The sequence below is a fragment of the Pongo abelii genome, chromosome 17, assembly GCF_028885655.2.
Source record: "Pongo abelii isolate AG06213 chromosome 17, NHGRI_mPonAbe1-v2.0_pri, whole genome shotgun sequence".
NCBI lineage: Eukaryota > Metazoa > Chordata > Mammalia > Primates > Hominidae > Pongo > Pongo abelii.
The window spans coordinates 89,591,506-89,617,969 of NC_072002.2; the positions used below are offsets into that span (position 1 = coordinate 89,591,506).

Below are 26,464 nucleotides of genomic sequence, written 5' to 3' on the forward strand. Positions count from 1 at the left end.
AACAGGGTTCTATATTAAGGGTAAATTTTGTGTTTTGTATTTTCTTAACACTTATTCAGATTCATAGAAGAAACATGTTCACCAACTTCTTCAACACTGAGTATTGCAAATGCATTTTCATGTTTTCACTTGGACTGAAGCATCTGATTGCTCTAAAGTTCTCAACTACTTCTTTGCTCATTATTTATTCTTACCTTTAGCCTATTAAATTTTGGTAACAGTAGTGTGTTACGGCTTCTACTCTAAATCACTTCTTTTTGCTATATATATGTGTGTGTGTGTGTTTTACCAAACCCTCTTTTCAGAAATAATCTCATTTATGGATACCTGAACGAATTTATTTAAAAGCCCAGTAAATATGATTAAAGGATGTGTCTTCCACCAATGTTTACTTTTTGCAATGTTTGCAAAATATGTAATATAGTTTTTTCTTTTTATCATTCATGTACAATAATTATTATGAGAATTTAATCCAGAAGAAAAAATTTTAATACTTAAAGCTTTTTGGTGATAGCAAAGTGTCTATGGCCATACCACCCTGAACATGCCTAATCTCATCTGGTTATAGCAAAGTAAATATTACTTTAAATTTTTATCATATTCTGTTGTAGAGAAATATGATTGGGATATGAGTAAGACTTAAGTATAAAAATGTTACATTTAACAAAATTCTATGAGGGACGTGTAATAGAAATAGAAAATAAAAGAGGAGGCGGGGGTAAGGGGGGACGGGGTGGCTCACGCCTGTAATCCCAGCACTTTAGGAGGCTCAGGCGGGTGGATCAGTAAGTCAAGAAATCGAGACCATCTTGGCCAACATGGTGAAACCCCGTCTCTACTAAAAATACAAAAATTAGCTGGGCGTGGTGGTGCTCGCCTGTAGTCCCAGCTACTCGGGAGGCTGAGGCAGAATGGCTTCAACCTGGGAGGCGGAGCTTGCAGTGAGCTGAGATTGGGCTACCGCACTCCAGCATGGCGACAGAGCAAGACTCTGTCTCAAAATAAATAAATGAATAAATAAATAAATAAATATAAAAATAAGAGGAAACGAACCATGTAAATTTTAAGGGGGGAGGCAATTTTAACATTTTACGTTATGTGGGAACGTATACATCTCTTACAACTATTAAATTCATTTAAAAAAAATAATAACCCCCGAGCCATCACTCCTTAAATAATGTGGTAGTGGTATAAGTTTAAACAAATTCTTTTGAGAACACTCTATTGGAAAAGTGAGCAGACCAGGGAATAACAATTTTACCCCCAAGAATTGTTGTAAAGATTAAAAACGAAAACGCTGTCGCAGACGCTCAAACACGGTGCTGGCTCTGCTTCCTTCATCAGTTCCTAGGGTCATGGGACACAAATACTAAAATACTTCCACTACTGGTAACGATGCTGGCGAACGCTTTGCTAATCCAGTTCAGATCGACCTCTCATTGGAGCTTGTGTGACCCGCAGGAGTCCGTGCCCGGACTCCGCCGGGACTGAAACGCAACGGGAAGTGCAGTGCTGGATGCGCAAGGGAATGGGAGCGTCGTGGGACCTCCAGAGCCTGGGAGATCAGAGGGTGGAGTCAGGGCCCCTTAGTTTTGGACTCCATTGCCGCACTGCAGGCGACTTCTCGGACCCCACCGTTGAAGCACCAGGCCCCCCGCCCACCCAGGAGCAACCAGGAAGCACAGCACAAGCCCGCAGCTCCGGACACGCGCTCCCGGGTGTCCTGCCTCCCCTGAATCCCAACCCACGAAATCTCCGCCCCTCGCCACGCCCACATCCCCGTCCACCATCGGGGAGGGGCGAGGTGACGTAAGCCCTGTGGACCAGGCCGGGATTGGTGGGCGGGGCGGAAATGGAGCTGGGAGAGGTGACGTCAGCCTTCCGCACCTGGCGCAGGGCGGAAATGGGGCGGGGAGTGAGTGACACCACCCCTCTGCCTCTGGCCAGGTTGGTGGGCGTGGCAGGGGCGTGGCGTGGCGGGGCGGGGGCGGGGAGGGGAGGGGCGTGGCGGGGGCGGGGCGATGCCTGCCCCCCGGACAAGGCGGGATTGGTGGCCAGGGGGACAGCGGGGCGGGCCCGCGCCGCGGGTCGTGGCCGGGACACGTGGTACGGAACCGGCGCCGCGCTTGCTGCTGGTAAGAGGGCCTTGCCTAGTGGGCCTTCCTTCCCAGGTGGGTCTTCCTGATGGACCTTCCTTCCCGGGTGGGCGCCCTGAGAGGGGAACGGGCTGGGCAGGGAGGACCCGGGTCAGCGGCGAGAGTCACGCCTCATTCGTGGGGGATCGTGGGGCGCCCGGCCGCAGTCAGGCGGGAACAATGGTGTTCGGGCTGTTCCGGAGCGCGCGGTCGGGGGCGGAGGCCCGTGACGGCCATGGCCCCGGGGCCTCTGGCACCTCCGGGGGCCCGGGGCCCCGCTCAACCGGGCCATTCGTGTCCCAGCAGCGCCGAGCGCGTCCCCGGTCCGCAGGGACAAGCTGGGCGGCGCACTTGGCCTGAGCCTGCGTGGCCCTCCCTGGTGGAGTCGAGTGGAACGACCCTGGTTGCAGATGGGGTTGCGGGGAGCCCAGCGCTGGTCAGGCCACACCCCTCCCCAGGGGCCTGCTGAGAACTCCAGCCTTTCTCCAACGGATCCCTTTCCTGGAGACCTGGGGTGGGGGATGTGGCGGGACAGACGCCTCCCATGTTCAAAGGGCCCCGGACAGGGTCCCTAGCTCCCGCCAGCATTTGAGGCAACGTTTAAGGCTATAGGAGGAAGCATCTGAGGGGAGACAAAATTCCCATGCCAGCTTGATGGTCTGGGGCAGGTGTCTCATTTAATTGGCTTCAGTGTCCTCATCTGTGAAATAGAGACAATATTTGGTCCGCCTGGACCAATGTCCTTGAGACCTTGGTCCTCACAGACAGGGCCACCAGACTACCCCTCCCCACCGCCTGCCAAGGTCAGATTCCGTAGATCATCCAAGCGTAGGCTACAGGAAGAGGTGGAGAACCCGGGGCCTGCTACCAATACCTTCATTGTCCCTAATGTTTGCAGGCAGGAGTGGAGAAAGAGACGTTCACATTATGTTTAGGGATCAAGTTCTAGCTTGGGCAGATTGGAGATTCTTTTATTGGTTCTTATGCAGACATGAAGGTGTGATTCTGTTATTTGTGTTATATATGCCTTCAATTATCAAGGGACAGAGACTGAGATTCTCAGAACTAGAAGACTCCTTTGTGTGTACTACTGATGGTTCCAGGTGCCACAGCAATTTCTCCTTCCCTCCACTAGTCTCAACATTTAAATCATGTTACTCCCTTGCCAGGCACGGTAGCTCATGTCTGTAACCTCGGCACTTTGGGAGACCAAGGCGGACAGATCGCTTGAGCCCAGGAGTTCGAGACCAGCCTGAGTAACACGAGGAAACCCCGTCTCTACAAAAAAATACAAAAATTAGCTGGGTGTGGTGGTGCATGCCTGTGGTCCCAGCTACTTGGGAAGCTGAGGCAGGAGGATCATTTGAGCCTGGGAGACGGAGGTTGCAGTGAGCCAAGATCGCACCAGTGCACTCTAGCCTGGGTGACAGAATGACATCCTGTCTCTAAATAAATAAATAAAGTTACTCCTTATGAACTTTAGATTTTTAGAGGGAAGTGAGGTGTCATTTAAAAGGATAATGCTTGCTTTTGCTCAATCCAGCATACTGCTTTTACCTTAGTTAGTGGTGTTCTCCAGAGCATATAAAAATGGTTCCATTTAATGGCTTTGTAACAGGGGGAGGTGAAACAGGAGTTACCCAGAAGTGTGAGTGGGAGGAGAAACTGGAAGCTGGCCCAATCTGGTTTGACTTGATGAGTGATTAACATGAGTTGCTTTTTAGCCCATCTCTGATGGTGGAACAATCTGATCCCTGTTTCCTCTCTTTTAGTGAAAGTTGTAACTTAGATAATTACAGTCATATGTTGCTTAAGGATGGGGATACATTCCGAGAAAATGCGTCGTTAGGCGATTCGCTGTTGTGTGCACATCCTGAGCTGCGCTCACACAAACCTGGATGGTACAGCCTCCTACATACCTAGGCTATATGGTGTAGCTTATTGCTCCTCGGCTACAAATCCATACATGTTCCTTTACTGGATACTGTAGGCAGTTGTAACACAGTGGTAGGTATTTGTGTTTCTAAACATATCTAGACAGAAAATGAATTTTTTAGCTCCATTATAATCTTTTGGGACCACCGCTGTTGTTGATGGAAATGTTATGTGGCATGTGACTATATTTTTGAGTGACTTTAGCTATAATGCCATTGGTTAATTTGACTACAAGAGAATGATATTAATGAGAATGTACCACAGTGAGCTTGGGATTTGTGGCATTTAATAACCAGGAACCCAAATGAAAATCACCACATGTAGCATATTGTCCTGCTAAATAGGATTTCCTTTAATGTGAACAGGTAGCTTCCCTGTGTACATTTTTGGCAACAGGTGGACGACAATTTTATTTATTAACACTGATAAACGCCTCTCCAGGGTGCTCATGGGCTCCATCTTACTCGAGGCTGCTCCAAATGAGTGCCTCAGCAGAGAGATCCGAGCTGGCTGGGAGGTATGTAACTATTCCATGCTCTGTGGCTGGTGTTTGAAGAGGAGGAAGAGGGCACTTGAGAAGGCAGCAGCTGGATCTTCCACCCATATAGAAATCACATTTGCAACTTGCAGTGCCCTGCGATTTCATCACCCTGCACAGCAACAGCCACTTTTGAACAATTGCCACGCTTGGTGTCATGGTGGATAAAGTCACCTCTCTGTTGAGAAATCACTTTGAAAGCCTATACCAAGAAACCAATGCTCTTTACCTGCAGCAGGTCAACGCACAGGCATTTGTCTGGCGTGTAGACACGAGGCTGTAGTAGGGTCCTGTCACTCCACAGCTGTGATTCTAAGGCACTTCCTGTCCCCGCAGTTTTGAATTTGCTCAGTACAGCTGTGTGCTTTCTGCTGCGGAAAGCCAATTATAAAAGTCCCAATACCAGAATCATTTTTACATTGTATTCATTCTGACTAATAAAAAGAGTCCGAGGATGTGTTTTCTCCTGTATCTGTGAGTGGGGCAGAAGTTGCTGGGTGTCACGCATGGAAGCGGGGTGAGAGCATGCGCCCTGGAGCCTGCGTGGCCTCTTGGTCAGGTGCTTGTGGAGGTTCAGCTGTTGCCCTTTGGCTGTTTCTGGACTAAGATCATCAACTTTCTTAAACTGAATCTGGTTTTCCTTGGGCTCTGTCGTCTGTGTTGTGGGTTTGTGGTGGTGGACACAGGATGTGACATTCTGGCTGGGATCCCGGAAGTGACTGTATCCTCTGGGATAACAGAAAGTGGAACTTATCTTTGTGCTTTAAGAGTGTAAAAATTTTTATTAAAGTACCAGTAAAACTAAAAGTGCCTACTTTTAGTTCCCAAAACTGGTTCCCAAAGCTTTTGCCTCTGAAGCCGCAGTCACTTCCTGGAGCGTCTCTGGCTGAGGGTGTTGCAGTGCTGGCTGGGAGGGTGGGGCAACACTTTACAATTCTGAACAAGTGCTTTCTGGGCAGGTCGCCCGTCAGTCCCCACTAGAGACAGGACTGACCATTTGCTCTTCCTTACAAGAACCTTCGAGATCTGCAGTCTGGGGTCTGGTTGAAAGATGGCAGCCCTCACTACCCTGTTTAAGTACATTGATGAAAATCAGGATCGCTACATTAAGGTAAGGGAATGTTCATTTTAGGAAACATTAAAATCTGATTTAATCCCATGTGGCCCAGAGAAGCTGTCAAGAGCTAGTATGAATTATGCCATTTAAATCCAGGGTTAGAAGATCTGCCTAGAGATCTGTTCCATTAGCTTCTTATTATGGTATAGGTTACACTTTTGGTTTTTGACAAAGTGTTAATGTACGTTTCTAAGAATAGCACATCTAATTGAAATTTTTGTTTCATCTCCATCAACAATTTCTTGTGATAGTTACAGATTAAATAGTTTGCATTAAGTATGTTCCAAGTAATTCAATAATGTTATGTATTAATCCGTTTCTTGATGTTAACTTAGAGCATTATGTTTTAAAGTTACTCTTCATACACACATTACAGATGAAATCTTTAGAATTCTCATTCTAAAATTATACTTTAGAAAATTTGGCCATTGTCAGGATGATAAATAAGCTAATTTGGACTGTGGCAACATTGGGTATTTTCTGTATCTTTCAGTTGTAATTTAGTTACATTCAGATAAAAACTTATTTATGGAACCTGGTACATTTTACATTTACTTCCTCCTTAATCTTTAAAAATAAACCATCTGACATTTTTCTTTTGTACTCTAGTTCTTGGTACAGAGTTAGTACCGTAGCAGGACGAGCCACAGACAAAACCTCTCAGACACCGAGTTGTAGAAGGAAGGGCTTTATTCAGCTGGGAGCATCGGCAAGCTACTGCCTTAAAATCCGAGCTCTCTGAGTGCACAATTTCTGTCCCTTTTAAGGGCTCACAACACTAAAGATTTCACATGAAAGGGTCGTGATTGATTTGAGTAAGCAGTGGGTATGTGACAGGGGCTGCATGCACCGGTGGTCAGAGAGAAACAGAACAGGGCAGGGAATTTCACAATGTTCTTTTATACAATGTCTGGAATCTATGAATAACGTCGGTTTTTAAGTCATGAGTTGATTTTTAACTACTAGGTTTAGGCCAGGCAGGCCCAGGTCCGGTTTTGGGCCTGGTGCCGGGCTGCCTGTCTTTGATTTCACTTCCTTGTTTTTGTTTGTTTGTTTTTAAACAGGTACTGAGTATAAAACAATATGAGAGGGTCTCTCTCTTCCCTCAGTACGAACAGTTTTTAAAATCTTAAACCCAAAGCGCACGTGATGGGTCTGTCCTATTTCCAATCAGCCTGTTCAATGCAGCAGCCACAGAGGGTGAGCCAACCATGTGTGCCTGGAACATGGCAACGTTACGGGAGCCTTTTCTCCTTCAAGGACACCTTTTCAGAATCCCTTGTTGCTTCTTGTCCACAAACAGAAACTCGCAAAATGGGTGGCTATCCAGAGTGTGTCCGCGTGGCCGGAGAAGAGAGGCGAAATCAGGAGGATGATGGAGGTTGCTGCTGCAGATGTTAAGCAGTTGGGCGGCTCTGTGGAACTGGTGGATATCGGAAAACAAAAGGTAGGAGGCAACATTCTTTGCATTGCAGGACCACAGACAGATTCTGCCTGAGGGGTTGACAAGACTCCACAAGTTCTTAAAAGATCTTTTGCTTCAAACACCCCACTCACCTTTAAAACAAAAAAGGAAGGGCCCGATTTGGATGGTAAGTTCTGTACGTGACTGCTTCAGTTGGACTGGGGCAAAGGTTTTGTGGCACTCAGCATTTTTCTCCAGGAAGGAGAACTGCTGACAGTTACTCAGGACTAAGTTAATGTAACAGTCATTCTGAGAGAATGGCTGAGATTCCCCTCCCAGCAATCCATAAGCTTTCAAACTAGGAAGTTACACTTTATTCATGTCCATTTAAAAATTATAAAGACTCCCCCCAACCCCCGGCTCCCCCCTACACACAGTGCTGCGTCCCTGAGCCTTATTTTTGTTATTTTTATTTTTTTGAGACAGAGTCTCCCTCTGTCGCCCAGGCTGGAGTGCAGTGGTGTGATCTCGGCCCACTGCAACCTCCGCCTCCCAGGTTCAAGCGATTCTCCTGCTTCAGCCTCCTGAGTAGCTGGGATTACAGGCGTGCACCACCACACCCAGCTAATTTTTATATTTTTTATAGAGACGGGGTTTTGCCATGTTGGCCAGGCTGGTCTCGAACTCCTGACCTCAGGTGATCCGCCTGCCTCGGCCTCCCAAAATGCTAGGATTACAGGTGTGAGCCACTTTTTCATAAGAGATATTTTGTGTGGGGGTCTGTTGCTTTTCAGTGCAGGATTCTGACAGGTGAGAATGGTTTGTTTTCTTCGTAAATGAACAGTCTCACTTTGTGGTACAGTAAGTACTCACGTCATCCATAGGTTCTTAGAAACTGCAACTTTAAGCAAGACAACATACAACAACAGGTCCTTGAATAAGGTAGTTTTGTTCACTTAAAGTGATAGTTTCTAAAAGCCTATCCATGAAGTTGAGTGAGGACTTACTGTGCGTGTGTATATATATATGTGTTTTTTTTGTTTTTTGTTTTTTTGTCGGGACGGGGTCTCACCATGTTTCCAGGCTGGTCTCAAACTTCTAGTCTCAAGCGATTTACCTGCCTTGGCATCCCAAATTGTCACGCCACCACGCCCGGCCTCTTGCTGTATGTTATTTCACTAGTTTATTTCAGATGATTTCAGCCTTATGTTAATTGCGTGTTTCATGGCATATATTTTCAAAGTTTGTAATATTCTTTTATATTCTTTGATCTAATGATAAGCTTTGGCTTATCTCGGTTCTCTGGTCTGATGATTTGGGTGTCAATCTGAAATCACAGCGCTGGAAGCTTGAGTGTGGCCGTTCAGTTCAGCGTGTTCATTTCATCAGAGGGAGAGAGTGGAGGCCAGGCAGCTCTGTCCACTGGGAGCCCACAGGAGGCTCATGCAGAGCAGGTTCATGCCCAGGCCTCCCGATTCCCCAGGCAGTGCTGTTCATTTGAAGTTTTCTTCTGAAAACAAATTTAATAATTGACTTAGGGTATATTATAGCTACCCACCAATTTTCCCCCCATCTTTGGGAGAATAAACCAAGTTTCTTCATGTTGTTTCTTTTTAGGGTCAGACTCACCTTGCTCCCTTTCCTTTTTTTTTTTTTTCCTAATACATTAAAAAATCTAGGTGAGGTAAATCATTTTTAGGAGTTGTTTCATTACAATAGTTATATTTACTTCATTGATCACTGACATTGCTGTGCAATTCTTAAGAAAGGGCCTTTCATAAAAAATTAAATTACTGTTATACTATTTTGAATTACATAACACTGATTTTTATCAAGGAATTGAAAGATTTCATCACTGGTGGAATCTTCTGCAGAGATGCTTGTGGTGTGGGGTGACCACACATCTCCTGTTCTCTTCCCACATGTCCGTGTGGCAGTGGTGTTCTATTTTTCAGAGTGACGATGACTTGATGCAGGGGTGAAGGTGGAGGTGGGTGTTTTCCTGCGTCAGTGCAGACGTCGGAGTATTTTCAGGCTGATGAAGGAAAGGTGATGTTGGGCGTTTCAGAACAATTTTACCTATGGGCCCAAGCAGTTTCTCAGAAAATGCTGAAGTATTTCAGAGGAGCCCTATTGAACAGGAATTTATTTAGAGAAAATCTGTGGTCATTTGAAAATCATTTTTCTGCTCAGGCAAGCTGAGGGTCAGCTGGGACTGCCAAGGCCATGGGTCCCCTGGGACCAGAGCAGGGAGATTTCAGCAACAATTTTTTGTCCCTGGTGGCTACAGGCCATCCTGATGAGAACTGAGGCACAGATACAGCCACACTGCCGCTGGGACAAGTGAGGGGCATCAGGCCACACGCCGCACACGCAGCCACACTGCCGCTGGGACAAATGAGGGGCGTCAGGCCACATGCCGTACACTGGCAGCCATCAGGTTGGGTTGCAGGAGTTACTTAAATTACTGGGAACACAAATCCTGGATCCCACAAGAATCCCAGCCACCTGCCCAGTTTCCTAAAGTGCTTGTACACTTAGAGCTGGAGGCCCTGCAGTTTGGAAGGGACACTTTTCTCAGCCCATCACCAGCACTGTCCTGATCCAGTTGTCATTTCAGTGACTGCTCATTTTACCTCTTAATTGCAAACTGTTAATTTAACTTCATTATCGATTTTGTGTGTTGTGTCTGTTAATACCTATTTTCATGAACAGTATTTTCTAGTAACTAGACTAATATATATGTATGTCATGTTTTAGTAAGAATAGTCTCTTCCTTCTACAGCTAAAACCATCTCCTGCCACTTGCTTGTGACACATTGTGATGATCGTGGGGTATTTTCCTGTTGGAATATAGGCACTGGTAGAGGAGCTACGTGGCCACAGGAGTTTTGCACAGCCTGAGTAGGCCATGGTCTAAAGTAAAAGGTGGAGACCATTGACCTGATGTGAAAATTGGAAAAGACCTAAGATTGATTTGCCTCCATTTAGATGCAGGGGCGGGCTGGGATGCCTGTCCCGTCCTCCAGTCCTGTGGGATTGTGGAACACCGGTAGTGCCTTTGGGACAAAGCTCAGAAGGCGTACCTGCTATCACTAACTTTTTAGGATGGCTAAATGTGAATTTAGGTATAAAGATTTATATATATATATATATCTTGGTTTATGGCCTTTTCCATGCATAATTGTAATCAATGTATAGAATTTCAAAAATATCTCTTCTAAGATTATAGTTGATTTTAACCATCATTTCAGAAAATAATAAACTAAGTTGCATCCCGAACTCAGCCTGCGTGTTTTGTTATATAAAAGTCAAAGAAAAATCAGCCTTTAAGAATTTACTGAATTCAGCCAGGTGCAGTGGCTCATGCTTGTAATTCTAGCACTTTGGGAAGCCGAGGCGGGTGGTTTGCCTGAGCTCAGGAATTCGAGACCACCGTGGGGGCAACAGTGAAACCCTGTCTCTACTAAAATACAAAAAATTAACCAGGCATGGTGCCTGGCACCTGTAATCCCAGCTACTTGGGCGGTTGAGACCTAAGAATTGCTTGAGCCTGGGAGGCAGAGGTTGCAGTGAGCTGGGATCACGCCACTGCACTCCAGCCTGGGTGACAGAGCAAGATTCTGTCTCAAAAAACAACAAAAAAAATTTACCAAACTGCCTGCAATTGGCAAACATGTACATGTGCTCTGGAGTACAAGAAAGTAAGAAAGTAAATCTTAATTAGTGACTCCACTGAACAGTGTGCTCTTAAACTCTACAATAGAGGTTGATTGATAAGGACAGATAAGGAAGCTCAAGGTCTTTTAATAATATCCACCTTAAGCACTGAATTTCTTAAACAAAGGCTGTCCTTGGTTCCTTTCCTCTCCATGCTCAGCTCCCTGATGGCTCGGAGATCCCGCTCCCTCCTATTCTGCTCGGCAGGCTGGGCTCTGACCCACAGAAGAAGACCGTGTGCATTTACGGGCACCTGGATGTGCAGCCTGCAGCCCTGGAGGACGGCTGGGACAGCGAGCCCTTCACCCTGGTGGAGCGAGACGGTGAGCGCCGCGTGCCTGTGTGTGCCCAGAGGAAGGGCACTGACTTTTGGAAAGTCATTGCTAGTCCGTTTTTCGGTTTCCAGTACAGACTGTTTTTATTTTATTTATTTTACTACTTTTTAAAAATCTTTTTTTGAGACAGAGTCTCACTCTGTAGCTCAGGCTGGAGTGCAATGGCAAGATCTCAATTCACTGCAACCTCCACCTCCCGGGGTTCAAGCGATTCTCCTGCCTCAGTCTCCCCAGTAGCTGGGATTACGGGTGCCCATCACCACACCCAGCTAGTTTTTTTATTTTTAGTAGAGACGGGGTTTCACCATGCTGGCCAGGCTGGTCTCAATCTCCTGACCTCGAGTGATCCCCCCACCTCAGCCTCCCAAAGTGCTGAGATTACAGGCTTGAGCCACCACGCCGGGCACAGACTGTTTTTAACGTAAGCTAGAAATGGAGGTTTCTCACAGGTGCCTCTGTCGCTGAACTTCCAGAAAGCCTGCCTTTTCGTGTGCAAATGAGTCCCCCGTGGCTGGTGTCTGCCGGGCTTCCTCTACTGCTGATGCTTTTTCTCAGAATGTACATTCAGAATCGAGGCAGGGCCATCCTGAAAAGCCTGTCCCCTCGTCCCCCTCCCCCACCCTTACCGGCAGCTGCTTCTGCTGTATATGTTAGTGGCCTCCTTCACCCGGCTGCCCCAGTGGGGGTGGCGATGTCCCTGTTATTCACCAAGTGCTTCCGTGGGCCAGGCACCTGCAGGCCTTTTGAGGCCCGTGCTGTGAGGGACCCCGCAGGCCGGCCTCTTTTCTTCCTGTTCCTTCTGGTGTAAAGGCCTTCTGCTTTCATTTCTGAATTTCCACATGTGCCTGCACGGGAGTCTTTGACCAGATGAGGAAACCTCCCACCCTCGTGCTGGGCCCCTCTGGGCTAAGTTCCAGGTTCTTCTCATTGAAGCCCTTCCAACTGGATCATTGCATCTGTGTTCAAACCTTTCCTGGCCCAGTGTCAGTTGTGTTCATTACTGTGCAAAATTGAAAATGACTTTACTTAAAGCAACATTTTTTATGAGATGTAATTCCATGTCATTGTCCTTGTCACGGTGGAATTACTAACTTGCGGTGGATTGTAGGATTAACCCTCTCTGTGCATTTGGGCGCCCCTCGAGTATCAGACCCACATGTCTGCTTGGCCATGCCCTTGAGCCTCAGACCCACGTGTCTGCTTGGCTGTGCCCTCAAGCGTCAGACTCGAATGTCTGCTTGACTGTGCCCTCACTCCTGGAACTCGCTGTCTCTGTACAGAAGTATTTGTCTTTGCTCCTTGTCCGCTACCTTACAGTCTCCGTGGATGGCACCATCTCTCTGCCACCTGCACTGGGAACTGGGTCCCCATCCCTGCCAGGCTCTCCTCTGGGACCACTGCCCTTCCCACATTGCAAGCTCCCTGTCCCCTCCCTGTCCCCTCACCCACTCCGTGGCTCCACTTCTGGGCCTTCACGGTGCCACTCCTTTTCTGGGCTGCTCCCAGAGTGACCTCAACGTGCCACTTCTCTTCTTGACTCCTCTTGGGGGACTCAGGATGGCACAGAGGGTCCCTCCCCTCGCCTGCCTTCTGCCTGCCGCTTCTCCCACCTGTACCCAGCCACACGGGACCACGTGCAGCCCGCAGGAGACTGTGCTGCTCAAAACTGCACCTGGGCACCTGCACGGGCGTCAGCCCCGTCACCGCTGCCTCGTCCCCTGTGAGGCCTGCCTCCAGCCATCCTCTTAGCCCTCCCTGTCCCAGCCTCAGTAGGCTCCTGACTGTCGAGGAACCTAGAAGAGCACCTGTACTGTGGGGAAGTTTCACTGCCAGCCGCCCGGCCTCCCTCTCCTTATCAGGGAGCCCTGGAGGGTGGGGGCAGGTCACATTTGTCGGCAGCTCTGAGCTAGCACCGTGCCAGCCACTGTAGTTGTTCAGTGTTTGTCATAGGGATGAGGATTTTTCTTAGAAAAGCTTATATTTGATCTTCAGTTTTTGTGAAAAGTTGGGTTTCATTCGTCAAAGGAAATTCCCCAGGTGGTGATGACTTTCAGCCTCATACCACCCTGGGCTGGGTCATGCTGAGACTGCGGGACCTGGGAAGCAGGCTGAGCCCCAGGAGGTCAGGAGACCGGCCAGGCAGACCCAGGCCCACGAGAAGGCCACGCCTTGAGGACGGCTCCCTCCTCTGGTTCCATGAGGCCGGGACTGCGTGGCAGAGGATGGAGGAGGGGTGGGGCCTTGTCTTCAAGTTGTCTCTTGTGTTGTCAGCTTCCCCAGAAGCCATTGTGGTGAGGGGCCACTGTGACTAATGACGCCGATTAGAAGCAGCGTCTTGTCTGCAGTTTTCAGAGTGGTAACTACAGAAAGAAAGAAGCAGAGGTTAAATAATAAACATGTTAGTTCTCTGTTTTTTATCAAATTAGGTGTCACAATTGGGTGGGGGTGAGATTATGGTTCTTTTTTGACAACGGTGCCTTGAGATTCCTAAGTGACTGGGCTTCCTGTCCCCATTGCTCCCCGCTGCTTCTGGTAAATGGGTTTTAATGAACTAAGCAGCTGGCTGAGACTTCCTGGAGTTAGACTGGAGGTCTCCACCCTGACGCAGCAGGAAGCCGTGCCCCCACCTGACCACCGTGCCACGGTGGGAGAGGAAAGGGGTTCTTGGGAGCATCCACATGGCTTTTCTCTTTGATGATGGCAAATTCTCTGACAAATTTAACGATAGTGTTGGGTGGAGACTGGGGGCTCCTGATTGGAGGGGGAAGCCTCTCTCGTGTTTGCTTGGCTAAGGGGTTATCAGATGTGCACCTGAGACACGCTGCTTCTGGGTTCCTTGTAATCATCACTTTATGAATTTGTGGATTGCTGTTCTAGGCAAGCTGTATGGGAGAGGTTCGACTGATGATAAGGGCCCGGTGGCCGGCTGGATAAACGCCCTGGAAGCGTATCAGAAAACAGACCAGGTATGCCCCCCACGCTGACTTCTGCCTGAGTCCTGGGTTCATCTGAGCCATACAAAGGCTCTCTGTTCACACAACAGCTTGTAAAGCTCACAGGAAAAGACAAGACAAGCGTCCCCCAGCCCTTATCAGCACAGATGACTTGGATGTAAAGTACAGGTTTGTTTTCCAGCTTTAGGAAACATTAAAAGTTTAATTGTTTTACAGCTGCTTAAAGGTCACAATATTGGCGGCTCAGCATGATTTTTGCCACCGCATGAAATGTGACTTTTCAGTCCCTGACTGTCTCTGTGAGTGTGGTCCCTTGCCAGAACGTAGTGCAGCTTTGTGACATCACACAGGCCCCTCACTGTCTCTGTGTGGTTTACGTCCTCCTAAAAATAAATTCTGATTTTTAAAATGTATTCTCTGGCTGGGAGTGGTGGCTCACCCCTGTAATTCCTTTGGGAGGAATTAATTTGGGAGGCTGAGGTGGGTGGATCACTTGAGGTCAGGAGTTCGAGACCAGCCTGGCCAACATGGTGAAACCCCGTCTCTACTCAAAATACAAAATTAGCCGGGCATGGTGGTGGGCACCTGTAATCCCAGCTCCTGGGAGGCTGAGGCAAGAAAATTGCTTGACCCAGGGAGGTAGAGGTTGCAGTGAGCCGAGATCATGCCACTGCACTCCAGCCTGGGTGACAGAGCGAGACTCTGTCTCAAAAAAAAAAAAAAAAAGCATTCTTCTACCTGTGAAATATCTGCTCGTTGTTCAAAGTTTGCTAAAAAACGGACAAGTAGAGAGAAAAATACTTGCCTAGAATCCAAAGACAGTTAGTATTTTGAAATTTACCAAGATTTTCTGTTGCTTTTTGCCTAGTTGTGATCATGCTGTATAGACATCTTTGCATCTTGCTTTTATCTTGTATCATGATGACATAAGAATAAGATAAGCATTTTTGTCAAAGCATGGAATGTTAGGTCTGAAAAGGGTCTCAGCCCTGCTGGTCTGGGGGATTACTTTACATGGTGGGGAGGTGACACCCAGAACCACCTGGCCTGGTGCGGCCGAGCCTGCATGCTGGGCGGGATCTAGGAAGCCTCCCCAATCTCTGGCCCCGTGGAGCCCTCAGCCTCAGCTGCTGTGGAGGCACCTCAGGCTCTGGGGCAACCGAGGGTGACAGGTGGCTGTGCCCGGGCAGAGGTCCTGTGGAAGATCTCATGTGAAGGGCAGAAGAGGAGGAGGAGGCGGGGGAGGAAGTGCAGCCATGAACAGGGCTGTCTGGGGGCAGCCTGGGTGGTCGTGAACCAGGACTCAGTAGCCTTGAGTCCTCATTTAGGCCCTGCTGTTCTTTAGCCTGCCTGGCCTTTGGCAAATCGCCAGCTTCATGCACAACCTCATCTTTCACCTTTGGGTGTGGGGGTCAGAGTCGGGAGAGCACCTGTGAAGCCACAGTGATCCAGACACACGGCAAGGTGGGCACGTTCCCATCGGGCTCCTCGGGGAGAGCAGCGCTTCTGTGCCCGGGAGCAGTGAAGGTCACACAGGAGGACCCATACCTCCTCGTGTTGGTGGCTCCGCTGGTATAATCGGGACTCGTGTGGTGTTCTAAGTGTCGTGGCCCTTATTACAGAGGGAGCAGCACAGGCTTTTCTGGAAGTTCCCCTCGGTCATGTGGGGTGGCCCCAGAGAGCCCCACCTTGCGAAACTGGACCGGTCCAAGTGGCCCGGAGCCACAGTGGCCTGGCAGCGCCTGGGGAGGGAGTGACGACAGATGCACACAGAGGCCTGTGTGGTCGGTCTGGAGAATGCCAGAGATGTGAAATATGTAATCCTGAGTGTGGTTTCTAGAAGGAAGGTTTGCAAAGCTGAACATCCACTTGTGCTGTTCCCTTCTCACAGGAGATTCCTGTCAACGTCCGATTCTGCCTCGAAGGCATGGAGGAGTCAGGCTCTGAGGGCCTAGACGAGCTGATTTTCGCCCAGAAAGACACATTCTTTAAGGATGTGGACTATGTCTGCATTTCTGACAATTACTGGCTGGGAAAGAAGAAGCCCTGCATCACCTACGGCCTCAGGGGCATTTGCTACTTTTTCATCGAGGTACAGTGCCAAGCTGTACAGTTCACTTTTTTCTAACCCCTGAGTCTCCTGGTTCTTCCAAACCCAAAGTAGGCAAGGACCCAGAAGTCAGGTGCGCAGGAAGGAGAAACACAGGGCTCACTTAGTGCCCCAATTCCCAGCTTCCATAAACCACCGTCATATACCAGGTTGGACAGCAACACTTCCGATGATCAGAAGTTAATCTCACAGCAGCATCAAGCTAGGACAGTGTGATTTGTAATGTTGCCTTGGAGTGGCTGAGAGGAGATTAAATGCTAGTTCATTTCAGAAGATGCGAACACATACAAAGCATTTTAGAAACACTTCCTCTTGAGGGTGGCAATGTTTATATGTTAGCACTTAGGCTCCTTATCCCATGAGCAAGTGACTGACTGCACGGGAAAAAGAGAAACTGAGGCCGGGCGCGGTGGCTCAGGCCTGTAATCCCAGCACTTTGGGAGGCCGAGCCAGACAGATCACTTGAGGTCAGGAGTTTGAAACCAGCCTCGCCAACATGGTGAAACCCCGTCTCCACTAAAAATACAAAAAGTTAGCCAGGTGTGGTGGCGGGTGCCTGTAATCCCAGCTACTCGGGAGGCTGAGGGAGGAGAATCGCTTGAACCCGGGAGGTGGAGGTTGCAGTGAGTGGAGATTGCACCATTGCACTCCAGCCTGAGCTACAGAGTGAGACTCCATTTCAAAAAAAAAGAGAGAAACCGAGGCAGCACCAAGAGTGAGAAGGGCCAGGCCTCCCTAGATTCTGCTGCTCACTGGCTGGTGGTCATCTCCCAATACCCCACAGGATGACTGTGGTGATTAAATTAGGTCCTGTCTGCAGACGTCATTTATAACCTGAACAGTGCTAGAAATCACTGCAGTTGCTGCCCTGAGCCCTCACTCTGAGCAAGGTACTGTTCTGGTTTTAAAAGTGGCTGCCTGTCACCCCCGGTGCTGGGAGGGGCACTGCGCCTCTTCCCATTTGCAGGCGAGGAGGCCGGGCACTCAGCAGGCAGCTGCCCTACGCTGGGTATGCAGCTGCTCAGTGCAAGGGCGAGGTCCGACCCCAGGTCTCGGGCTCCAGGCCTGTGGTGGGTCTTATTCATGTTAGGCTGCCCTCTCAGCAGAGGTGCAGGGTCTTTGTTAAACTTCTAGCAAAGGCTTTGAGTGGTAGGCAGATTGCCCTGTGGAATGCTTGTACCTGTGGCTAGTGTTACCATCTTATCTGTGGTTGGCATATGCCACAGATAAGCTGGTATTTTTTTGTTCCTGCCTAAGTCTTTAATTTGGGAAATGCTTTGCTCCCTGAGGGAGCAAATTTTGATTTGGAAAATTGTCAGGCCTTGTAAATGCTCTTTGTTGAATTCACTGTCACATGATAAAAATAAGCTCCCACTAGGCAGCCAGATACAGCAGCCTTTGTTTCCGTGCAGGTGGAGTGCAGCAACAAAGACCTCCATTCTGGGGTGTACGGGGGCTCGGTGCATGAGGCCATGACTGATCTCATTTTGCTGATGGGTAAGTGCGGGATGGGCGTTCAGTCCGCAGTTTAGGGGAAGTGGATGGGCGTGACTTCCAGGCTGTCTGTCATCAGCATTGGGTGCATTTCAGCATTCCACATGAACCAACTTCTGTCTCAGTTTCCAACTGTGCCTCTCCCTCCTTCCACTCACTTGTCCCTCTGAGAGGCCCCCTTGTTTTATTTTTGCCCCTGAAACCCTCCTGTGCCTGTCACCACCTGGTGAAACCTTGCCCTGCCTCCAGCACCCAACTCAGTCGCCCCCAGGTCCTGTCTGGCCAAGCCCCTCGAGTGCGTGGTGCTGTCCTTCCTCTGGTATGGTCATTTTCCATCTCTCACAGGGCGCGTGTTTTGGCCTCTCTTATGTATAACTGGCCCCATCCAGGTCCCTCCGCCTGATCAGCTCTTTGAGCGCAGGCATCCCATCTTGCTGTTCCCGGCGTCCTCCTGCTCTGAGGCCAAGCACAGCCCTCCCTTCCTGCACCATCCACAAGCTCTCCATTCCTCCCCGCCGATGCCAGCTGCCCGCATGACGTCCACTCTGTTATACCCACAGTTTACCCCCCTCAGCTCGGGAGCAGCTTGTTTCTTGTGGAATGCGCATTAAAAAGGCACACGGGGCAGTGCGGTGGTTGTTAGAGTGGGGCTGCGTGAAGCCAGTCTGCTGGTTTGCATCATGGTCTATGACCAAGGACAATTTCCTGTCCCCACTTGTTCCTCGGTCTCCTTACCTGAGAAATGGGAATGCCCAAGCTGCTCCCTCATTGGCTGTTTGGCTGATTACATCACTGGCTGAGCCTGAGGCCCCGGATGGTGCCTGACAGGCGATAGGTGCATGGGATGCATCTGCGCGCATCATTCTGTGGACCCTTGTGGCTGCTCTTGGCCCCTCCTCAGCCACGTGGCTGTGGGGCCTGAGCCACCTCTCTCCTGAGCCCGGCTCCCTGGGGTCAGTGCAGGAAAGAGCAGCTCGCCTTGGTGCGGCCTTCCCTGAGTGCTATAACCCTCTCCCGCTTCCCTCAGGCTCTTTGGTGGACAAGAGGGGGAACATCCTGATCCCCGGCATTAACGAGGCTGTGGCTGCCGTCACGGAAGAGGAGCACAAGCTGTACGACGACATCGACTTTGACATAGAGGAGTTTGCCAAGGACGTGGGGGCGCAGATCCTCCTGCACAGCAACAAGGTGCTGGTTCAGGGCTCGACTCTGCCACCTGCCCGGGCCACGCTGTGACACAGGTGTCCCCCGGGCCCTGTCACCTTCCCTAGGTCCAGGGGGTCTCTGAGGGAAGAGCTGGAATGTCCAGTGCACATGAGTCACTCAGAAAGCAGACTGTGACCAGGTTGCTGGTCGTTGGAATTCTTTAGTATCAAAATCCACTTTTGATTCCATCAGACCTGGAGAAGCATGCAGAGGGGACATGGGCTGGCTCCTGCTGGCAGCGGCTCTGCCGTGTTTGTGTTTATAGAGTAACCTCCTTACCGCTGGGCCCAGGGCTCATTTAAGCCGCATTAGAGCCAAGTGCTAGGTGGAAACTGTGCCGAATGTTTACCTAACCATTAGGGGAAAAGTGGGTCATGACTTTTCTCTTAATAGGCTGTAGGTTTATGCCGTACAGATCTAAGTTCCACACGCTGTAGGGTTATGCGGTATAGATGTAAGTTCTGCGGGCTATAGATTTATGTGGTATGGATGTAAGTTCTGCAGGCTGTAGGTTTATGCGGTACAGATGTAAGTTCTGCAGGCTGTAGGGTTATGCGGTATAGATGGAAGTTCTGCAGGCTGTGGGCTTCTGTGGTACAGATGTAAGTTCTGCAGGCTGTAGGGTTATGTGGTATGGATGTAAGTTCTGCAGGCTGTAGGTTTATGTGGTATGGATGTAAGTTCTGCAGGCTATAGGTTTATGTGGTATGGATGTAACTTCCGCAGGCTGTGGGTTTATGCGGTATAGATGTAAGTTCTGCAGGCTATAGGGTTATGCAGTATAGATGGAAGTTCTGTGCCATTGATTCAGCCAGCATCAGTTGAATTAAGCAACTCAGCCCCTGGGACACAAGGGAAATAAGGCCCGGCTGGGCTCTTGAGTTTTGTCTCCCAGAGACAGACAGGCAAGAACTCTGGAAGGATGTGCTGAGGGCCACGCTGGGTAGTACCAAAGGCTGTGGGCCTGCAGAAGGGGAGGGTCATGGTGCTGGGAGCGGCTGAGGCTCATCAGAGGGTCCTGTCAGCCAGCAGAGGTGCAGGGCAAGGCTGGCGTGCCCGGTCAGCAGGAGCACAGACATATCAGCTGCTTAGGGACAGATGGGCAGCGGGGTGAGGCCTGGGACTGAGACCGAAATGCAGGCCTGATGGCCTGGGCGCTGCTGTGGAGCTCCAGGTCTTCCAGGAGACGGTGAGCCCCAGCCAGGATTTGAGTTCATCGGATCTCACATTGGGAAAGATCATGGGTTGGGGTGTTGGAGCTGAGTCGGTGGAGCTAGGAGACCCATGAGGCTGTTGCAGGCACGGGAGCCTTGGCTGGCATCGGGGAGGAGCCTCTGGAATAGGAAGAGAAGGTCCCCACTGGCAGTGACTGGACAGTGATGTCATGGACCGAGGGGTTGGGCACAGGGAGCAGCGGGCCTGGGAGAAGGTGGGTCTGTTTCTCCTGCCCTGTCCCTCAGGCTCGTGTTTGCTTCTGTGTACGGTGTTTTAGGGCCTTGTCTATTCCTCCCAGATAACATTGAGCTGTTTGGTTCACAAACAGAAATCTACACATTCAGTGGCTAAGTCACTGAGGAACCTTCTGGAAGCCCCTTTGGGGGCACACCTACTCTCTTGACCCACCTTCTGCTGCTGCAGGGACGCGGGGGGCGGGGGCAGGCAGGAAGGTCATGGTGTTGATGACACACTTGGGAAACAGGAGATGAAGTCTCTCCTGGTCTGAGGAGGTGGGATCATCGGTATTCAGGGGGCCGTACCGGATGTGCTGGTCAGCCTGGCTGTCCTCTCTCAGTAGGAACGGGCTGCACGCCTATGTCCTGTGGGCCTGGGAGAGGCCTGTACACAGCCTGGGCTGCATCCCCTCTTCCTCTGGTGCCTCTGGCTCATCAAGAGCTCCAATGTCTGTGGGACCTTGACACCCCCAGTTCTACAGGTGCTCAGTGGCCAGCATGGCTCTCCTAGTTCTGCCAGGTGGATCTGAGCCACCCACGCTGCAGCAACGGGCAGTGAAATGCCTCACCTGAGGGTGTGCAGCCTGTCAGGGGCCTCCTTTGTGCTGAGTCACTTACTGCAGTCGCACCTGCACCTGGACCTCCTGCCTGTGGTTGTCAGGGTCCTGAGCCAGGCCCTGTCTCATACCACTGATTTCCCAGACAACATTCCCAGCTCCTCGGTGAGCAGACATGGCTGGCACCGAGTGCCTGAGGTGTCCCTGACCCTCTGATTTTTCTGCAGAAAGACATCCTCATGCACCGATGGCGGTACCCGTCTCTCTCCCTCCACGGCATCGAAGGTGCCTTCTCTGGGTCAGGGGCCAAGACCGTGATTCCCAGGAAGGTGGTTGGCAAGTTCTCCATCAGGCTCGTGCCGAACATGACTCCTGAAGTCGTCAGCGAGCAGGCATGTGGGGCTGGGACACGGGGTGGGGGCCAAGAGCTGCTGTGTCTGGGCAGAGACTTGGGTAATAAAGGCTCTTACTCAGCAGACACCCAGGCCATGCATGCCCCCGCTTCCTGGCTCTGGCGAAGTCAGTAATTATGACAGTCACGGTTCAGAAGCTAATCAAAGATAATGCATCACATGTAAGTGACCTTTGTTACTGATGAGGCAGGCCAAAATCTGGCCTTTGACCTCACCTCAAGGCTCCAGGCCAAACACCAATGTTGGGCCAAGCGTGTTCTGGTCAGAGTCCCGGAGCCGCCCCTTACCACGGTGCCGTGTGGAGGGGACTCTGCTGGCTGGAGGTCAGCCCAGCTTCTGACTGTCCACCTCAGCTGGGATTCATGGGGAGATGGAGTCTTCCCACTGGGAACGGGAGCCTGGGGCTCACCCTTCGTGTTGAATACTGAGGTCTTGTCACGAGGAGGTGTCCCTGGGTCAGCTCCTGGCTCTATCCTGGGTCTGGATGCAATGTAGCCTGTGGACATGTATTTTATGAAGTACCTCGGTCTGCTCAGGCTGCCACAGTAAAGACTACAGATGCGGTGGCTTACGTGGCAGAAACAATTCCTCACTGTTTCGGAGGCGGATGAGTCCAGGACCAAGGTGCCGGCAGCTGTGGCATCTGACGACGGTTCCTCCTGGCCATGGCCACTTCCCTCGCTTGTCCTCACATGGCAGAGGGCAGGCTCTCGGTATCTTCTCACCCAGGCCCACCCTTCTGGCCTCATTTAACCTTTGTCTAAATAAGGTTTAGGAAGAGAAAAAAAAATCTACTAAAGAATAAAAGCTAGACTTTTAAAGAATTCAAGTTAGTTTCATTCAGGCGTCTCACTGAGGACTGCAGACTGCGGCCTGGGGCCCAGGAGCAGCCTTCGAGAGGTTTGGCCGGGCTGCTCCGAGAGAGCGGCTCAGCCCGCAGCTCATCTGCAGGTGGAGGAGCTTTGGTGCATGCAGAATCACATCACACCTGCTCAGATGTTACATTCCAGCCGAGCCACACTGAGCCTCGGTGTAAGAGCACGTGTGGTCATAGGTCACAGAGGCGCAACCACTAATGCGGTCAGGTGCTATCTTATGTGTGGGAAAAGGTAAGGACAGGGTCATTTATCTCCTAAGGAATGCAGTGACTCGGGCAAGAGGCAGGGGTGGTGTGTGCTCCCCCGTTTTGTCTTCAAAGCATCTTTCCCGAGAGCTACAGGTAGTGGCAGGGTGGAGCCTGTGAAATAGGCCGGCAAGCAGAACGGCGCAAACACAGCTTCTCACATTTGTGACTTTGTCTTACACCTTAGTTACTTCTGTTAAGTCCCCAAATGTAGTCACAGTGGAGTTTCGGGCTTAAATATGTGAATTCTGGGGGCACGCAAACATTGTCCGTAATATAAAGCAGGTCAGGGAAGATTGTTTTTAAACTTAATTTATATAGTATCATCATTTAGAAGATCTTTGGAAAGAGTGAATTGCTTGATATTAAAACTTTGTCTTTGACTTTGAAATAACTGGGTTTTATTTTTTGATAAGAAGTCCCCTCTTTCTGGCCGGGCACAGTGGCTCACGCTTGTAATCCCAGCACTTTGGGAGGCCAAGGCGGGCGGATCACGAGGTCAGGAGATCGAGACCACGGTGAAACTCCGTCTCTACTAAAAATACAAAAATTAGCTGGGCGTGGTGGCGGGCGTCTGTAGTCCCAGCTGCTCAGAGAGGCTGAGGCAGGAGAATGGCGTGAACCCGGGAGGCGGAGCTTGCAGTGAGCCGAGAACGTGCCACTGCACTACAGCCTGGGCGACAGAGCGAGACTCCGTCTCAAAAAATAAATAAATAAATAAATAAAGAAGTCTCCTCTTTCCTTACTCTAGTTATGTAGCTCAGTATTAAGCAACAGAAAATGAGACTCATCGTAGACTCAGCATAGACCCATCACAGACCTGTCAGAGGCCGATTGTAAGCTCGCTAGACCCGTGATAGCAGACCCGTAGGTCACTAGCACTGGATCAAATGCCAAGCTTATAAAGCATTGTAGATCTCTATTCTATCTGTGGTTTAGGTCACAAGCTACCTAACTAAGAAGTTTGCTGAACTGCGCAGCCCCAACGAGTTCAAAGTGTACATGGGCCACGGCGGGAAGCCCTGGGTCTCCGACTTCAGTCACCCTCATTACGTGGCTGGGAGAAGAGCCATGAGGACAGGTTGGACACTCTCCTTGGGGATGATGCCGGGCAGGGCCCGTTGCACGTCTGATAGGACTCTGTTATATCGTGTGGGCGCATAGCTATGTCGGCGGCACTGCTGTATCACGGGGGCGCGTACTTAAGTCAGCATGAGGACAGCCAGTGTGTGCGATGAGCCTGGACCCCTGGCGGACCTCGAACACGGGTTTGCTGTCCCAGGGCCTTGCACAGGGTCTGACTGAGTGCTACTGAGTAGTGGTCTGAGACAGATCCCCAGCCTTGGGGCCCCAAAGCTCATCGTTTATTTCATTTCCCCCCAGTTTTTGGTGTTGAGCCAGACTTGACCAGGGAAGGCGGCAGCATTCCCGTGACCTTGACCTTTCAGGAGGCCACGGGCAAGAACGTCATGCTGCTGCCTGTGGGGTCGGCGGATGACGGAGCCCACTCCCAGAATGAAAAGCTCAACAGGTGAGAGTCCAGGGTGCGGCCCAGGTTGGCGTCTCCTGCACAGCGTCCCTCTTGCCCCTTCCCCTTCCCGCCATGTGCAGCTGCCAAGAGAAGCAGGTAGGGGTGATGGCCCGGTGACCTGCCCTCCTGTATTTGTGTGAAGTGGGAACTTAGATGGGAGGCAGGATGAGGCCTTGCAGGAGAGGGGTGCTAAAAACAAGGTTCATGCAGTGTTTATCTCTGCACTTCATCTACCCCTCTCTCCATTTCCTTTTTTTTCTGTTCATTTTTCTGTTTCCTTCTTGAGGAATTGCAGTGTCATTGCTAACTGCACACGTTGCTGCTTTGACACATCCCTGACTTGGGCGGACGTGTTGGGAATTCTTCCCACAACAGGGCAGATGCAGCCTCTGAGCCAGCCTTGGGAGCAGGAGGGGCCCAGCAGGCAGGGGTCTCGGGCAGTTCCGGGGGAGGCCTCTGGCCCCTAAAATTGCTGAGGAGGGCAGAAGGCAAGAATGCATCCTGGGGTAACCAAGGCAGACGATCAGGGACTAAGACAGAGGCAAAGACCCTGCAGGAAGGAGGGAGGGGGAGACAGAGACCTGGCTGCAAGGACCGGTGGGGAGGCCTGGTCTTTAGAAACAAATGGATAATGGGAGGAGCCCACGATCCAAGCTTGATGTTTACTACCGGGGCACTAGGGGACCAGGATTGGTCTCTGGGCTGGGCAGTCAGACTGCAGCTGCACTTGAGAACCGGGGTGCTGAATTCTGAAGGCAAGCAGGGCTCAGAGCCCCCAAGCTGGGATGGGGGATGCTCCCCAGGAAGAAGGCAGAGTGTGTCTGGGTTCGGGAGGAGTCACCCACACCTGGGTGTTGGCTCATGACACCAGCCAACACAATGATGTGTTCCTCTCTACTAGGCATAACTACATAGAGGGAACCAAGATGCTGGCTGCGTACCTGTATGAGGTCTCCCAGCTGAAGGACTAGGCCCAGCCGTCTGTGTGCCAACTCCGACGAGAAGGAATCCTGCCCTCACCTCACCCTTTTCCAACTTGCCCAGGGAAGTGGAGGTTCCCTCTTTCCTTTCCCTCTTGTCAGGTCATCCACGACTTTAGAGAACAGACACAAGTGTATCCAGCTGTCCACGGGTGGAGTTACCCGATGGGCTTAAGAGTGACCTGGAGTGACAGCTGAGTCACCCTGGGTAAGTTCTCAGAGTGGTCAGGATGGCTTGACCTGCAGAAGATACCCAAGGTCCAAAAGCAGAAGGTCTGCGGAAAGTTCTGGTTGTTGGCCGGGCATCACGGCTCACACCTATAATCCAGCACTTTGGGAGGCCAAGACAGGAGGATCACTTGAAGCCAGGAGTCTGAGACCAGCCTAGGCAACAAAACAAGACTCTGTCTCTACAAAAAGTTTAAGAAATGAGCCAGACATGGTGGTGTATGCCTGTAGTCCCAGCCACTCAGAAGGCTGAGGCAGGAGGATCGCTTGAGACCAAGAGTTTGAGCCTGCAGTGAGCTATGATTGCACCACGGCACTCAAGCCTGGGCAATGTAGCAAGATCCTGTCTCTACAAGAAGTTTTTTAAAAATAAGCCAAGTGTGATGGTGCATGCCTGTAGTTCCAGCTACTCAGGACACTGATGTAGGAGGGTTGCTTGAGGCTGAGAGTTGGAGGCTGCGATGAGCCATGACTGCCCCACTGCACTCCAGCCTGGGCAACAGAATGAGACCGCATATCAAAAAAATAAGTTCTGGTTGTCATTGAATTGGGATAAACAGAGAGCTTGATGCTTTCTGCCTTCTGTCTCAGATGATGCATTGCACATTTGGGATATTTGGAAAGGAAATGAGGAAAGAAATCAGGGCCTCCTCTGATCTCTCGCTATCTGCGGGTCCTGTCCTTTTCTCAAGACCTTCACCATTACTGGTGTTTTCCTGTCTTCTCTTTAGTATGATCCCTCAAAACCTCACTAACTGGTAGGATGATTTTGTCTCAGTTTGTACTCCTAAATAAAAAGTAAACATGACACCTCTAAAAGAATCGCTCCGTCTGAGTTGCTCGTGGTGTGCACACCATGCTTATTGAGTGGTGTCTGGTTGATGGTGTCAGCTCAGCAGTCAGGACCCGGAAAACAGAACCCAGGTCTTCCCAGGCGAGCACTCCCTCCCTCTTCCACACAAGTGGAGGCTTACTCATGGCCCCCTGCATGTTCCGAGAAGTGTCCCTGTCCCTGTTCCTTAATGGCTGTGGGGCCACAGGAAATCCAACTGGCTTAAACAAAGAATTGATTGGCCCACTTGACATAAAAGAACAGAGTAAACTCAATGAAAGGAAGAGGCTCCTTGAAGTGGTTGGTTCCAGGGCTGGGCAGGGAAAATGCAAGATGAGTCTGGACCCTCTCACATCGGAACGTAAGGATGCGCTCCTGAGGGCATGGGGCTGCGTCCAAG

General features: G+C 50.4%; 1 protein-coding gene across 1 annotated transcript; it reads left to right on the forward strand.

Annotated features, from left to right (window-relative positions):
• Positions 1-5,241: 5,241 nt before the first annotated feature.
• Positions 5,242-26,051, forward strand: CNDP2 (carnosine dipeptidase 2; the record flags this gene model as incomplete). The annotated part of the gene is given in 11 exon segments (NM_001134143.1): positions 5,242-5,719; positions 7,029-7,172; positions 11,011-11,173; positions 14,063-14,151; positions 16,031-16,231; positions 17,662-17,746; positions 18,771-18,931; positions 21,185-21,349; positions 23,433-23,574; positions 23,877-24,024; positions 24,926-26,051. Coding segments are annotated over 11 exon segments (1,428 nt in total). The 3' UTR covers positions 24,996-26,051.
• Positions 26,052-26,464: the final 413 nt, after the last annotated feature.